Source organism: Ostrea edulis, chromosome 9 (genome assembly GCF_947568905.1).
Source record: "Ostrea edulis chromosome 9, xbOstEdul1.1, whole genome shotgun sequence".
NCBI lineage: Eukaryota > Metazoa > Mollusca > Bivalvia > Ostreida > Ostreidae > Ostrea > Ostrea edulis.
This window is the reverse complement of record NC_079172.1, coordinates 4348252-4365001: the sequence shown is the minus strand read 5'-3', so window position 1 is coordinate 4365001 and position 16750 is coordinate 4348252. Positions and strand designations below refer to the sequence as shown.

Sequence of the window (16750 nt, the reverse complement as noted above, 5' to 3'; positions counted from 1 at the left end):
TTTTTTACATAGCCTATTTTAAACTTTCAATGGAACAAAGTAAAGTTATGTACGGTTATGATGTAGATCTGATTGTTTGGTGACGTACAATTGTAGCATTGTTTTTCAAAGGGGTAGGGGGTGGGACAGCTGGAGAAGGTGTTGACTCCAGAATTGTCTAAATATGTTTGACAAGCATAAGTAAATTTAAAAAACTCTAATACGGGAAGTTCTACCAAGCCTCGAAATACTACCTACAGGGAAAAGGGGGTGGGGCAAGCTTCCATTTCCACCAACATCTAATTCTGCTAAGAAAATGTGGTGTGGATGGAGGCAACCAGCTGATACACTGACATATGATAACATAGTTGGCATGTTTAAATAATTAAAAATAATGTTGACGATAAAGGGGACCAGCCCCTCCCCCACCTGTTGCTATATGCATGAGGTAAAATCGAATCAAATGAGACATCGTGAATATTTGATTGTTTGTAAAAACAGTGTCATTGACTATCCCTGCAGCTTTGTGTATTGTGAAAAAGTCCCAAAAGTCCAAATATTCCCCTGTGGACTTGTAAGATTTCTCACATTTTTTGCATCAGCATTGTACCTAGTGTTCTAATCCAGTGGTCTTCTCGTGTCTACGAAAAGGGATACTCGAAGCTGAGCTGTTGATATGATGGCAATTCTTTTTCTAGAATTCTGACAAGATAGAGTGATTCGGGGAATTGAAATATTTATAAAAGAGAGAAGATATTGATTTGAAATCTATGTCCCGATATTATTTTATGCAGTGACCCTTTAGTTTCCCCAATGTATATCAATCCGCACACGTGATTGTATAGGCTACTTTAGACGATTTGCAGGTCAAATTTTCCGGTATGAAACTTCGTCCCGTGAGATTACTTATAAACTGTAAATGAATTCCTCTTGATCAAAATATCGCAGGTTTCACAAGAGTTTGACAAAAAATATGTAGTGATGGAGCCCATTTTGTTACAAAAAAAATCATCAAAATTTCTCTCAATGAAACTTACATGTAGCATTCTTAAATTGGGGTATATGACTTGTCATTTTTAACCAAAACTGGTTATTTAACGAATGTACATATAAAGAATCTTTGGTATAAATGGAAGTAGCGAAATGATATGACGCATGACAACAAAAGATAAGTATATACATATTTGTTATTTTCCCATACCACGTCTGACATCGATAATATGAAAAGTATGCGCGACATTTGAAAAGCTGTCGTTATTTAAAGTAAATAAAATTGTCATTTGTTCGTGGAGTTGGCAGTTAACCACACAGACTTATTAATTTAACCATTATTTTTCAAGTAAGAAAATCATGTCTTTTGTAACACTAAGTTTGTTTGATATAATGATATTGGAATATCAAAAAGTTTAGAAAACAACTTCAGATTTTCCCAAAAAACTCAGAGATTGCTATAGCTGTCTGCTTCCTGTACGCTAAAGATTATTTTTAAATTCATTTGTTTGTTTATTTGCTTGTTTTTACGTCCCTTTGAGAAATCACACCCTTGTGTCATAGAAATTGACCAAAATGACTGCTCATTACAAAATAAAAGGCAACTCCTTGTTCTTTCGGCTTTTTGACAATAAAATGTATATTGTACGTGGTACACTTTAATTCCTTATGAACAGCTAAATCTGAATATAAAACAGATCCATAGTCACAATGTGCAGCTGGTTCTTCCTTCCTTTATAAACGAAGCATAACAATTAATTAATTGTTTTTATACAAATATGCAATTTTCTCCAATCCGGGTCTTTAGGGTAGATTCCTTTGACACTGTTCAGTCACGTGGTAAATTATGGCTGCTTTTCTACATTTCCGGTCAGGCGTAATTGTAATGTTTGTTGTTATTGATATCACTTTCTTACAGTACTGCCACATGGTCTTTAGTGCTTTTAAACTTCGGTGTCATGGTTTGTCTATAATTCATGGTTTGTCCGTGACGTTTCTATGGATTCTATGACTTGATTATGTTTTGTCTATGGCTTTTCTGGTTGGTCTATGGTTGTTCGTATTCTACCGCGGCCACAAAAGCGGCTCCCTGACCACTCCCATCTTTCACCAAAATCAACTTTGTCTGAAACAAATGTGTTCATATTAGAGGAATTGGAGCTTGATCTCCTAAAACACTTCATGACATGAATGTCCTTAATACAGAAGCTCAAAACTTGAATATCAAAGCTTACGATAAACATTATAGAAACAGTATATAGAGAAATGTTTCTACTAGTATAAACACACGCATAAATAAATGTGTTACGAGGACTTATACCTATAATGTCAACACAACTTACCCTGAGTTTAAAGAATTACGTTCAATTTCTAAAAATAGATCTACCAGTACATGTTTGCAAAATGGTTTGTGCCATTGCTGAAGAGAGAAAACGAAAGTCTGGATGTGACGTAACCTTGTATCTGTCCTTACCTGAGTAGTTGGGACTAGTTTAGCTAATAGATCAGCTATATGGAAACTATATTTTGGGTGTCTCTCGTACAAGGATCCATCAAATGCTATGGTAACTTCCGGTAAATTAATGTGGTTCAACAGAACAGCTAATACTAAAAACAGAAGGTTAAAACTCGATGTACATGTATAATGTAAGGAATTACATTTAGCAGAATTCTTTCTTGAGAAAAATAATTTTGACATTAACAGGCATGTACGTATAAGTACCAGCGGCCACTATCTTGGAACCTCTTTCTGATTCTATGGCACAAACTTCTCTCACGAGTGACACATCTTCTTCCGTGGCCATATCTGCTAAATGGAAATCCCGCAGGACCGACCATGTTCTCTCAGATGTTTCGGTATCTCTGAAAACAAAACCCCATCAAAATACAGACACTGTCTCATGGCCTCGGAATCAAAATTGTTATGAGTATCTATTCCATTCAAGCACAAATCTTGAAAAAAAAAGGAGGAGTTTAATTTCTTAAAAGTTCTGAGATAGATACACAAATCTAACATGTATGAATCTATAACTTGTATATGCAATTTTGAAATTGGGAGGAGGGTATCGAGTTGTAGAACCTGTTCCACTTCATTTCAAACGAAAGATTTATCATAAGAATAAAACTCATATTTTTCACTACATAACAACTCATGACGCCTGTCGTGCCACTCTGATGGTCTTTACTTTGAACCTCATGCAGTACGTGTATGTTACTTTTATATTGAACTTCACGACTAAGCGTGTAAAGTTTTGGGTGCATTTCCTGTGAAAATAATGGATCTTAAAAGTCAGATCGCATGTTTCCAAAGTACGCAAAATTTTATGCAATTTGTCTTTCTTCTGCATATAGTAATTAATTCTAATAGTTCGTTCGCCAAAATATTGCGACCTTGGTCCCGATTGTAAAAAGTAAGGTAGTCACGTGGTGTAGTGACGTCACATTCTACCTTGATTGTGAAAGTAGTGTTATACATCTGTAATTAACTTTTATTCACCATTACTCAACATAGACAACATTTATTTCCATGTTAACAAATTTACCGAGTGTTAACATTCAAACTATATGTTTCAGCCACCAGTGCATACAAATAGCGATGTATATACCAAAGAATATACCGAGGAAAGCAAATAAAAATGAAGTCCGCATTATCAAAACACTATTGGTAAGGTTATTCCTTAAAACATACCATTTATTTTTGGAATAGAAAAATTACGATGCCTGTTACATCGTTGACCACCAGCCCTAATGTCACGGGTGTATTTTGAAAAAAATTATCTAAATTTCAAATTCAACGTAGAAATCACAACACAATAGCAATATTATTTTCTTTAGTTTTTAAATTGTAATCTACCTGTCGTTAGATAGTGAGAGCACGGCGTTTTGTGATCTACTCGTCGTTAGCTAGTGAGAGTAATATAACCGTCGTTAAATAGTGAGAGTGATATACCTGTCGTTAAATAGTGAGAGTGATATACCCGTTGTTAGCTAGTGAGAGTGATATACCCGTCGTTAGATAGTGATATACTCGTCGTTAGATAGTGAGAGTGATATACTCGTCGTTAAATAGTGAGAGTAATATATCCGTCGTTAAATAGTGAGAGTGATATACCCGTTGTTAGCTAGTGAGAGTGATATACTCGTCGTTAGATAGTGAGAGTGATATACCCGTCGTTAAATAATGAGAGTGATATACCCGTCGTTAGATATTGAGAGTGATATACCCGTTGTTAGATAGTGAGAGTGATATACTCGTTGTTAGATAGTGAGAGTGATATACTCGTTGTTAGATAATGAGAGTAATATACCCGTCGTTAGATAGTGAGAGTGATATACTCGTTGTTAGATAGTGAGAGTGATATACTCGTCGTTAGATAGTGAGAGTGATATACTCGTCGTTAGATAGTGAGAGTGATATACCCGTCGTTAAATAGTGAGATTGATATACTCGTTGATAGATAGTGAGAGTGATATACCCGTCGTTAAATAGTGAGAGTGATATACTCGTCGTTAGTTAGTGAGAGTGATATACTCGTCGTTAGCTAATGAGAGTGATATACTCGTCGTTAGATAGTGAGAGTGATATACTCGTTGTTAGCTAGTGAGAGTAATATACCCGTCGTTAAATAGTGAGAGTGATATACTCGTCGTTAGATAATGAGAATGATATACTCGTCGTTAGATAGTGAGAGTGATATACTCGTCGTTAGATAATGAGAATGATATACTCGTCGTTAGATAGTGAGAGTGATATACTCGTCGTTAGATAATGAGAATGATATACTCGTCGTTAGATAGTGAGAGTGATACTGTAAACGTATTATATTTGGCGTGTACGATATTTGGCGGAAATCGTTTTTTCAACAAGTTAACGTAGATTTGATTTAGCGCATTCCTGAATTACTTTAAACATCTAGATTTACGGATGGCATTTAGCGATGTACTTGAGAGTGATATACTCGTCTTTAGGTAGTGAGAGTGATATACTCGTCGTTAGATAGTGAGAGTGATATACCCGTCGTTAGTGAAAGTGATATACCCGTCGTTAGATAGTGAGAGTGATATACCCGTCGTTAGATAGTGATATACCCGTCGTTAGATAGGGAGAGTGATATACCCGTCATTAGATAGTGAGAGTGATATACTCGTCGTTAGATAGTGAGAGTGATATACTCGTCGTTAGATAGTGAGAGTGATATACTCGTCGTTAGATATTGAGAGTGATATACCCGTCGTTAGATAGTGAGAGTGATATATCCGTCGTTAGCTAGTGAGAGTGATATACTCGTCGTTAGATAGTGAGAGTGATATACTCGTTGTTAGATAGTGAGAGTGATATACTCGTCGTTAGCTAGTGAGAGTGATATACTCGTCGTTAGATAGTGAGAGTGATATACTCGTCGTTAAATAGTGAGAGTAATATACTCGTCGTTAGAGAGTGAGAGTGATATACTCGTTGTTAGCTAGTGAGAGTGATATACTCGTCGTTAGATAGTGAGAGTGATATACTCGTTGTTAGATAGTGAGAGTGATATACTCGTCGTTAGATAGTGAGAGTGATATACTCGTCGTTAAATAGTGAGAGTAATATACTCGTCGTTAGATAGTGAAAGTGATATACTCGTTGTTAGCTAGTGAGAGTAATATACCCGTCGTTAAATAGTGAGAGTGATATACTCGTCGTTAGCTAGTGAGAGTGATATACTCGTCGTTAGCTAATGAGAGTGATATACTCGTCGTTAGATAGTGAGAGTGATATACTCATTGTTAGCTAGTGAGAGTAATATACCCGTCGTTAGATAGTGAGAGTGATATACTCGTTGTTAGATAGTGAGAGTGATATACTCGTCGTTAGATAGTGAGAGTGATATACCCGTAGTTAGATATTTAGAGTGGTATACCCGTCGTTAGATAGTGAGAGTGATATACCCGTTGTTAGATAGTGAGAGTGATATACCCGTTGTTAAATATTGAGAGCACGGTTATACCTCAGTTGATGTTCTGAGTACATTTTTTAAATTAAAATTTTGAAATCATTAGAATTCAATTAAAGTTATGAATTACAATAGTTAATTTTTTTTTAAAATACAAATTATTTTCTATCTTTAATTTTTGTTTTATAAATCTACCGAGTTGGTAGGAACTGGGAGCACAAGTATATGTTGTTACAAGGTCATTTTTTAATTCCCAAGGTGCGAGTGTGCACTTTGTGAATTGATGAAAACCAGAACAGAATGCACATGCTGTAGAATTACAGAATGATAGACCGGACAAAAACAATATGCCCCCCCCCCCCCCCCCCGATCTTCGATCTCGGGGGCATAAAAATCCGCTTTAAACAAACTTTTACTAGTATATTTAACATTTGTAAATAAAACCATGTCATAATAACTATGGATTAGAAAGTTCAATTTTAAAATTTATGCATGAGATCTTGCTTCATTTTCTCCTTCTATAATCTGCATTTCATTTTATATTTATAGATAGAAAAACTTACAAAGGATATAAGATTATTCAGAGAGATTGTTTTCCCCCGCTGATTTCATTATAATATCCCAGCAATCTAATTAAAATTAGATGTTAGATCCGCTCGCGTTATGTATGCGAGTACACGAGCGGATCTGACATCTAATTTTAATTAGATTGATATCCCAGTACAATAGTTTTCCATGTAATATAAAACTTCAAGAAGGAGCTAATTTTCTTCCAAATATGCTTAGTAATTTTGCATTTATATAAAATATTTTTGATGTCTTCATCGACATTGCAAGCTTCACATGATGGAGACCTATCCTTTTTCCATTTACTTTCATGTACATTATTGTTCAAAGTACCATTAAGTGGTTTATAGTTAAATTCTGATATTCAATATTGGCAAGAATAAAGTAAATTTTATATGCAAGGGTTGTGTAGAGTTTTCCTCCTATCTAAAGACCCACTCATAATGAATTGAGAATCTTCACAAGGACACCTAACCTTTTGAAGCATTTTTTGAAAATGAAAGTATTTTACTTTCTTTTCCAGATTCACCAAATCAAATTACAACAAGAGGCCCATGGGCCACATCGCTCACCTGAGTCACCTTGGTCCATATCAGAAGACTTTCTATATATATTTGCATGTAAAACCGTAGTCCTTATCATGGCCCCAATCTACCCCTGGAGGCCATAGTTTTCGCAAACTTGAATCTACACTATGTCAGAAATTTTTCTTGTAAATGTGAACTTCTTTGGCCCAATGGTTCACGAGAAGAAGATATTTGAAGATTTTTCCTATATATTTGTATGTAAAACTTTGATCCCCCCTTGTGGCCCCATCCTACCCCCAGGGGCCATGATTTGAACAAACTTGAATCTGCACTATATCAGAAAGCTTTCATGTAAATATCAGCTTTTCTGGCTCAGTGGTTCTTGAGAAGAAGATTTTTTGAAAAAAATTCCTATATATTTGTATGTAAAACTTTGATCCCCTATTGTGGCCCCATCCTACAACAGGGGGCCATGATTTGAACAAACTTAGCTCTGCTCTATGTTAGGAAGCTGTTCATGTGAATATCAGCTTTTCAGACTCAGTGGTTCTTGAGAAGAAGATTCTAAAAGAATGTCCCTATATATTTGTATGAAAAACTTTGATCCCCCCTTGTAGCCCCATCCTACCCCAGGGGCCATGATTTGAACAAACTTGAATCTGCACTATGTCAGAAAGCTTTCATGTAAATATTAGCTTTTCTGGCTTAGTGGTTCTTGAGAAGAAGATTTTTAAAGATTTTTCATATATATTTGTATGTAAAACTTTGATCCCCTATTGTGGCCCCATCTGACCCCCAGGGGCCAGGATTTTAACAATTTAGAATCTGTACTATATATCAGAAAGCTTTCATATAAATCTCAGCTTTTATGGCTTAGTGGTTCTGGGAAGAAGATTTTTAAAGATTTTTTCTATATATTTGTATGTAAAACTTTGACCCCCTATTGTGGCCCCATCTGACCCCCGGGGGCCATGATCTTAGCAATTTATAATCTGCACTATATCAGGAAGCTTTCATATAAATCTCAGCTTTTCTGGTTCAGTGGTTCTTGAGAAGAAGATTTTAAAAGATTATTCCTATAAATTTGTATGTAAAACTTTGATGCCCCCCTTGAGGCCCCATTCAATCCCCGGGGTCCATGATTTTAACGAACTTGAATCTGCACTATATCAACAACAAAAAAACAAAAAACAAAAAACAAAAAAAACAAAAACGAAAAAAAAAGAAGAAAAAAAACAAAAACATCTTTGACCCCCTATTCTGGCCCCATCCGACCCCTGGGGGCCATGATTTTAACAATTTAGAATCTGCATTATATAAGGAAGCTTTCATATAAATCTCAGCTATTCTGGCTCAGTGGTTCTTGAGAAGAAGATTTTTAAAGATTTTCCCTATATATTTGTATGTAAAACTTTGACCCCCTATTGTGGCCCCATCCGACCCCCGGGGGCCATGATTTTTACAATTTAGAATTTGCATTATATAAGGAAGCTTTCATATAAATCTCAGCTTTTCTGGCTCGGTGGTTCTTGAGAAGAAGATTTTTAAAGATTTTCCCTATATATTTGTATGTAAAACTTTGACCCCCTATTGTGGCCCCATCCGACCCCCGGGGGCCATGATTTTAACAATTTAGAATCTGCACTACCTAATAAAGCTTATCTATAAATTTCATCTTTTCTGGCCCAGTGGTTCTTGAGAAGAAGATTTTTTAATGACCCTACCCTATTTTTACCTTTTCTTGATTATCTCACCTTGGAAGGTGGCCTGGCCCTTTATTTTAACAATTTAGAATTCCCTTTACCTAAGGATGTTTTGTGCCAACTTTGGTTGAAATTGGCCCAGTGGTTGTTGAGAAGAAGTTGAAAATGTGAAAAGTTTACAGACGGACGGACGGACGGACAGACAGACGGACGGACGGACGCCGGAGTACGGGTGATCAGAAAAGCTCACTTGAGCTTTCAGCTCAGGTGAGCTAAAAACTTTAAAAGACAACAAAGAAACAAAACATAAAATAAAAAGATGAATTTAAAAAAAGGAGGGGGGGGGTAAAAAAAAAAGACATACCTCCCCCCCCCCCCCCCCCCCCAAAAAAAAAAAAACAGGAGGAAAAGAAAATAAGAAAATCAAAAGATCATGAATTCCGAGTAACTATCAATCATAGATGGAATTAATCATCTAATTAATTACTGATATAATATGTCATATCGCTAATAATTGGGATACCGTAAATCTTCAATAAATTTAATGTTTTCTGGTCAAAATATACTAAAAAAAAACAAAAACAAGTACTTTTGACAAATATTGCAAAATTATTTTATAATCATGTTTATTTAAGCGGTATACATACAAATAAACACTTATATTGCATTAAATTTGGAAATTTTACCAGCGTACTTTATAGTACATAGTGTTTAGTAGTACCCGCAAATCACATTCTGTGTATAGTTATGGAATGTGACCTAGATTTCTAAACAAAAACGATAGTATATGTCTATTAGTAATCTCTCCCTCTCCATGTATGTGAGCGTTAAATTCTGTAGTAAAGGACGTGCGAATATTTCACATTCAATAAAATAATGATGACTTTAAAACATATACATTAACTACTGTTTCGAATAAGTATAACCCTTGATATATTACTCTTCGATGGAAGTTACATTGGCGGTAGCAAATCCCCATCTCTTCATAAGTTCCGGTGAGGATTTTCCATTGAAAAGACATCCTTCCTCAATAAGCTTGACAAGAGGCAATCGCACCTGTTCCCCTAAATACAACCCTCCAAACCGTTTTTCAAACCTAAATACAGAAAGAGAAAAATGTTATGTTAGGGACCCAGTGACTTAATGAACCTTGGTGGAAATCGATTTGTACACACTTTTTACATTTTTCGTGTTAAATCAATTCGCACCATATTACCATGTGTCCATTCCAAATGCCCTTAACCAACACTCACGTGTATGAATGAGGATGGTTTGAATACAAATCGACCTCTTTCTCATATTCGTTTCTGCAAAAGTCTAAGCACCCATTGTCGCCAAAAGCTCCCCACTCCACATTTACCAAAATCTGCAATCACAACAAGCTCTCAAACAATTACCGGAAGTTACGATTACAAACATGACGATTACTTTGTAGCATTATAAACACCGGAAGTTACGATTACAAACATGACGATTACTTTGTAGCATTATAAACACCGGAAGTTACGATTACAAACATGACGATTACTTTGTAGCATTATAAACACCGGAAGTTACGATTACAAACATGACGATTACTTTGTAGCATTATAAACACCGGAAGTTACGATTACAAACATGACGATTACTTTGTAGCATTATAAACACCGGAAGTTACGATTACAAACATGACGATTACTTTGTAGCAGTATAAACACCTGTATTCGGTGTATACATATACCTGCTTAGTATTTGGATCGCTGCTTTCAAACTTGTTATAATTTTCGAGACGTTCCACAAAACATGCATTCGATCCGGTTCCTGTAAAGGACGATTTTAGGTTTACCTAAGTCATTCTTCTATTTAAATACTGAAGGTTTATCTTGTCCTACGAGAACTACAAACATACCGAGAATGACTCCAATTCGACAATTTTTGTCCACATAATTTCCAGCCATTAACGCGCCTGTTGTATCACTGATCCTGGCCATCACATCCAGCTCCACAGGCATGCTCTTCTGTAAAATGATTAATTCGTCCCTAAATATTACATCTAAAAAGAAACGGCCACATTTCGTTCTTATATTTCTTCAGGAAAAAAAAATGAAGATGTCAATTTGCTTCAGACGATTGTGTTTCTCTCTCCTCAGACTGAAATAATTCATGTCCATTTGCCGCTGGTTTCTATATTGTAGGCCTGTCATGTTGTGTGCTTCCGCTAATCTGTCACTCAATATCTTTAATTACCTCTAAACAAAAGGCCCACGGGCCTTAACGGTCACCTGAGTATCATAGCCCATACAGGGAGTCTCTCATATCTGCATTGAAGTCTCAATATGAAGTCCTTTGACAGATGTTTATGATATCTAAAAACATACACAATTACTATTCAATTAAAGAAGAAGGAAAAAATTGACGTTTGAAGCATAGAAATCATTTTAACATTCCTTAATTTTTTACATTTTCATTGTGTTACCATATCATTGGTCCTGCCCATGAGCCTGAACTCCTGACCAGGAACCACGATTTTCACAATTTAGATAGAGAGCTTCATGGACTTCATGGACATTATAATCATGCATTAAGGTTTTATAAAATATGCATTGTATGGGAGTTAATGGCCATATTGACCGGGCCCTAGGGCCTGAACTCCTAACCCTGAGGTCATGAATTTCGCAATTTTGATACAGGGCTTCATGGAAATTATACTCATGCATTTAGGTTTTCTCCCACATGTATTGAAGTAGATAAGAATATCTTTGAAAATATCGCCTATTTCAGCATATGTGATCCTGACCATTAAGCCCCAGGGGTGGTAAGGTCATGGATTTCACAATTTATATTCCTCTCATCCTAAAGATACTTTACACTAAAAAATGGCAACAATTTACGTTGTAGTTTTCAAGAAGAAGTTAATATTTAAATATGTTAATGGACAACGCATTACGACGGACAAAGACCAATGACAATAAGTCATCTGAGTGACTCAGGTGACCTAAACATTTAATGCCTCTGAATAATACCGACTAAGGGGTTGTGCTCACGGATCCGGACCATCAAATTGTTAACCTTATTTGGAATTTCTGATATGTAATTACAAGTGACCCTCAATTTTGAAAAACTGTCTATTCGATGAGAAGGATTTCCATTTTCATTGACATAAGTTTTCAGAAGTTGTAATTTTGTTCACCTTTCTCCTAGCAATGGCTTCCTCCAGCAAAACGCATGCATCTAGTCCCGGGCCGTCAGGACATTTGAAAGACTTAGTCCAAGTTATAAGTACGCTATGTTTCAGCGTTCTCTGATCAGAGGGGAATGAAAAGGTAAACCCTGCAAGATTTTATCACAAATTTTAAATAAAACTTGTATATTCACACAACTTTCTTCTAAAGAGATGGTCAGTTTCGTATAGACATCCGAGGTTACAGGCGTTTATTTTTACAAATTTACCAATTTTTGATGAATCAATTTTCCTGTAACTCAGTTTAATGCGATTTCCTGATTGGTTGGTTGTGTACATACCGACAGGTAGAGCATTCGTGGTTTCGATGTTTTCTTCTCGTAGAAACTTTTCCAAACTTTCAGCAATATGATCAAATACCTTATAAAAATCATAATACCGGAGCTTAGATCTACATAAACAATGCAAGAACTACAAATTCGGGATTCTGCACACTTCATACTTACGTGTATACAGGGCCCAGACAGAAGATTTTCGTCTAAGTTGTAATATTTTGTGGTTGTGTTTGCGACCCCGTTCTTCATTACCACACGAACGACACGAAAATTCGTGCCTCCAAGGTCAAGGCCAATGTAATCGCCATTCTCTGTAGAATAAGAGTTTATTCATGTGTTTGGGCATGTTGACGACGTAATCAAAAGTAAACACTTACCAGTATCTTGTTATTTATGTAATACATGTTAGCAATCACTAGTGACTAAAAATAACTCATTGCCTGAAAAAAATATCAAGACTCACTAGCTTATTTCCAAAACGTTTTGATTCAAATTATCATTGTCATTTAAATGTTATCTGAATGAGCTAAAACTAAACTGGCTGGATTCATATTTTAGCGCCTTTAGCTATGAAGCAATTTTAAAGCACTTGGTTCGGTTGCGCTAAATATGAAAATTTCTATACATTCATTATCGAACACAAAATAAGCGCTAATCATGATCATTTCATGTAGTACATCTCATCCGATTGCGCCAAAATTTAAATACGCTAAATGTATACACATAATATATGTGACTGTCAACTCCCATGAACTTTGCAAAGTTCAAGGGCCTCAACTTTACTGACGGTAGGTCTATCAGCACGAAACTTAAACTTTAATCTGTAACTCAGCATGGAAAAACAACACACCAAAGTCCGCGCAATGTTTGCTAAGCATAGAGAAGAAATGTCCGGAAAATACAACTATGACGGAGGGATTAGAGGACAGAGACACAATGATCTGTCTGTCTTATAACGGTAACCTAACCACTTCAGCAATATTTCACAGAGAGCTATGTACGTGCAAATTAATTGTGTTGTATTAAAAAAACCAATTACAGAAACCGTATCTATGCAAGATGTGCGTCACTTGTAGTGAGTGTCTAGACTCTTAAAGTGAGAGGTACAGACGGACAACAAATAAAAATATCCTTGGATGTCGCTTTGTTTTTTGGCAATGAAAATTGTGAATCACTACACAATTCCTCTCCACTGTGATATTGTTCAATATATACTCAGTTATTGGCTTCGACTAGATTACTTGAAAACATTTCCAGCTGCTACAAGACGCTCACACACAGTCTAAGATTTTACATGAAAACCATAAGCTAAGCCATCTTGTTATGGATCACTTCAACAGATTTTTAAGAATTTTTCTCAACATACCAATATTTGCTGCTATAAAAAGATGAAGATAACGAACAGTGATCAATTTCATAACTTCTATTAAGAATAAAATTCAGAGTAGGGTAAACACGGACCCCTGGATATACATGTACCAGATGTGGGATCACGTGCCTAGGATGAGTAAGCATCTCATGTTGACCAATCACACCCTCCGTGGGGCCCTATATCTCGATCGGGCAAACGGAGCAGTCCGTAGTCAAAATCAGTGTGCAAAGAACGGCCCCAACCAGCACGAAAGATGTCGGACAGCACTCCACCGACTGTCAGGCAGCTTAGGTCAACTAGATCTTCATAACGATCATTCAGGTCAACTAGATCTTCATAACGATCATTCAGGTCAACTAGATCTTCATAACGATCATTCAGGTCAACTAGATCTTCATAACCATCATTCAGGTCAACTAGATCTTCATAACGATCATTCAGGTCAACTAGATCTTCATAACGATCATATAACAAAATGTTGACCCAATCTATCTAAACTACAAATCTACATGTATATTATAAATAACATAGGTCTGTACAATTGTAGCGAATTTTACCTTGAGATTAATGAATAACCTTGATATTATTAACAATATACCTATGGCCTTAAACTTTCACAATGGGTGGAGGCTGTTAATTTCAGTGTCTTGCGTACATAGTTCAAAACCACGACCAAGGTTAAAATCGCAGACTATATGAGACAAACAGATAAACAGACTAAAAAATATGAAGAATATACCCCTATCTTGAGTATCTTCAATTTATGGGCATGCAAATATATCATAAACACTTACCATTCCCTTTCAAAAGATTTCTTACATAAGTGCATTCCCATAACAAATTAGACTTCTCCCTTTCTTCAGGGTTCATGGTGTTGGCCAGTGAAATCTGACCTTCGAATGCGTCCATTATCTTTTTAATAGCTACATCATCCAGAATAAGTGGGTTTAAAATTTCTTCGACCTGGAGATATAGAAAATAGAATGCATTATAATATAATCAATCGTGTTAAAGTACTCAAGCAAGTACTGGGAGATTGTACATAAACAACCTGACCACTTGACGTTTGGATTATTATATTACATTTAATATTGCAGTGGCGGATCCAAAAGGGATCGGACCCCTCCCCTTTCGTCAGGTTAAAATAACACATTTTGAGGGTGAACCCCCCCCCCCCCCCCCCCCCCCCGAAAACCAAAATTAATGGTAGACATGAATTTCAAAATTCAAAAATACCTGGATCCGCCCCTAAAATGTACAGACTACAAGATTCGTGAACTACGAACTATATGTATATTAACGAACTTATATAACTGTATAACATGCCCACAGACGTGTGTGTGTGTGTATATATATCACGTTTTCTATGCCTGTCGTGTCACCCTTTGTTTAGCTAGTTGACAATTTAAGCGGGTTGTCTGTCGTCGATGCAGACTACAGGTCTTGTACTGAAGTAGATCGATGTTGACCTAATTAATGCTATTCTGCACACTGCACTGCTTACTCACCTTCTTTCTTTTTTTCTGGTCTGTGATGTTCTTTATTCTAGTTCGCGTACTTAGAGACTCCATCTTGGTTCGGAATGATGTGTTGTGTTATGCAGACGAAAGGCTTCCCTGCACTACATATCCCCGCGTGTTTATGTGGCCAGGTAGATAAGACAACTCGGGTTCTTCCTCTTTCATTCTTTAAAATATGATTTGATTTACCATAAGACGGATGTACGTATCTAAATATGAATTATTTTAATCTCCCAAATATGTATAATGTTCAATTCCATGTATAGAAATAAAATATGACCCCAGTAATCGTACATTTTCATTGATCTTTCATCGCCTCAGTTACGATTTAATTTATTATTATTTATTTTTTTTGCTTATTACTAGGCCTACAATTTTGATTGTACTTAATTTAAACTAATAAATATTTTTTGTACAGTTACGTTTCTTTCTTCTTTTTTATTCATTTCAAAATACATTCATAAAATGAAATAGTATATTAGGCCTTAAGCTGATTTAACGCATTAGTAACACGACACTTTTGATGCAATTTAAAGGCATCAAAATCGCCCGCTAAATTTTAAAATTCTGACAACACAACATACAGCACTGCATAAAACACTAGCATTCATTCTTAATTCTAAGCATTAGCCCTACATAACATGTTATAAACTGTATATATGCATTTCAATTTTGGTGCCAGAATATCTTGCAACTCTCTGTTCGGGCTTCATAGTACCTGGGAACCCTTAAAAAATCAAATAGGAAAACTTCGTGATTTTAAAAAAAGACATAGTTCGCATATTCTGTACACAAAATCTCTTTTGCGTTTTTGCGTTCTGTTGCTGGTGCTGTCAGACATAATTCGATCCATTCTAATTAAAATTAGCTGTTTTGAATCTGCTATACCGCTTCTCGGTAGCGGATTGATAGCTACTCGGTAGCTTTTCGGTAGAGGATTACAAAACAGCTGATTCTAATTAGATTGAATTTGATGTACATTTGGATGTGGGGAATAGAATTGAAATGGACATGAAAATCACTCGATCTGGCCCATTTGTCCTGCGTCCCCCCCCCCCCCCCCCCCCTCGATATCTGGAGTTGCTGCCCAAATTGTGGTGGATATCTAGGCTGAAAATTTTGTCGATACACAAGATCTTATAATCACCTGGGTTGAACTTACAGCCACTGACAAATTGCGGAAACGTAATGCTTGGGTACTATAATAGCTGTATATTTTTTTTAAATTTTTTTTTGCGTAACAACACTGCGGAAAAGTAGAAATAACATTTTAGAAATTTTGCGGAAAAGTAATACGCCTCAAATACTAACAATATATATACAATCAATAACTAAGAGCTTAGAGATTTCTGACACAAGTTTATACTAAATATAAGTAATACTAAATATGCGTTCAATACATTTAGACTCTACATTTTTAGTCAGGGATAAAATTTCCCGTATAGAAACTAAGTATTATCGTCACGTTTTGCGACACCGGCCGGGGGAAAACCATTATCACCTGCATATGAAAGGTGAAATTAACGAACAGTGATCAATCTCATAACTCCTAGTTGGCCAATACAAACTGTCATTGGGTGAAATGCTATCTGAAGTGTTTCATACCAATTGTTAGGCCGTTCTTAGCACGCTGATTTTGACTACGGATTGCTCCGTTTATCTG

At 36.0% G+C, this 16750-nt stretch overlaps 1 protein-coding gene across 1 annotated transcript; it reads right to left on the bottom strand.

Annotated features, from left to right (window-relative positions):
- Positions 1-1612: 1612 nt before the first annotated feature.
- LOC125659469 (hexokinase-1-like) lies at positions 1613-16139 on the bottom strand. Its single transcript, XM_048891147.2, has 12 exons — positions 15076-16139; positions 14362-14530; positions 12367-12506; positions 12202-12280; positions 11870-12009; positions 10589-10697; positions 10421-10500; positions 9954-10066; positions 9641-9796; positions 2693-2832; positions 2444-2577; positions 1613-2095 (listed from the first exon to the last, which is right to left on the bottom strand). The coding sequence occupies exons 1-12, from the start codon at positions 15136-15138 to the stop codon at positions 2018-2020; spliced, it is 1401 nt and encodes a 466-aa protein (XP_048747104.2). The 5' UTR covers positions 15139-16139; the 3' UTR covers positions 1613-2017.
- Positions 16140-16750: the final 611 nt, after the last annotated feature.

Coding starts and splice junctions, on each gene's coding strand:
- LOC125659469 (XM_048891147.2), bottom strand. CDS start 15,138: ATGGAGTCTCTAAGTACGCGAACTAGAATAAAGAACATCACAGACCAG. Junction 12,010..12,201: donor CACGAATGCTCTACCTGTCG/GTATGTACACAA, acceptor AAAATCTTGCAG/GGTTTACCTTTTCATTCCCC. Junction 9,797..9,953: donor AACCATCCTCATTCATACAC/GTGAGTGTTGGT, acceptor TTCTGTATTTAG/GTTTGAAAAACGGTTTGGAG.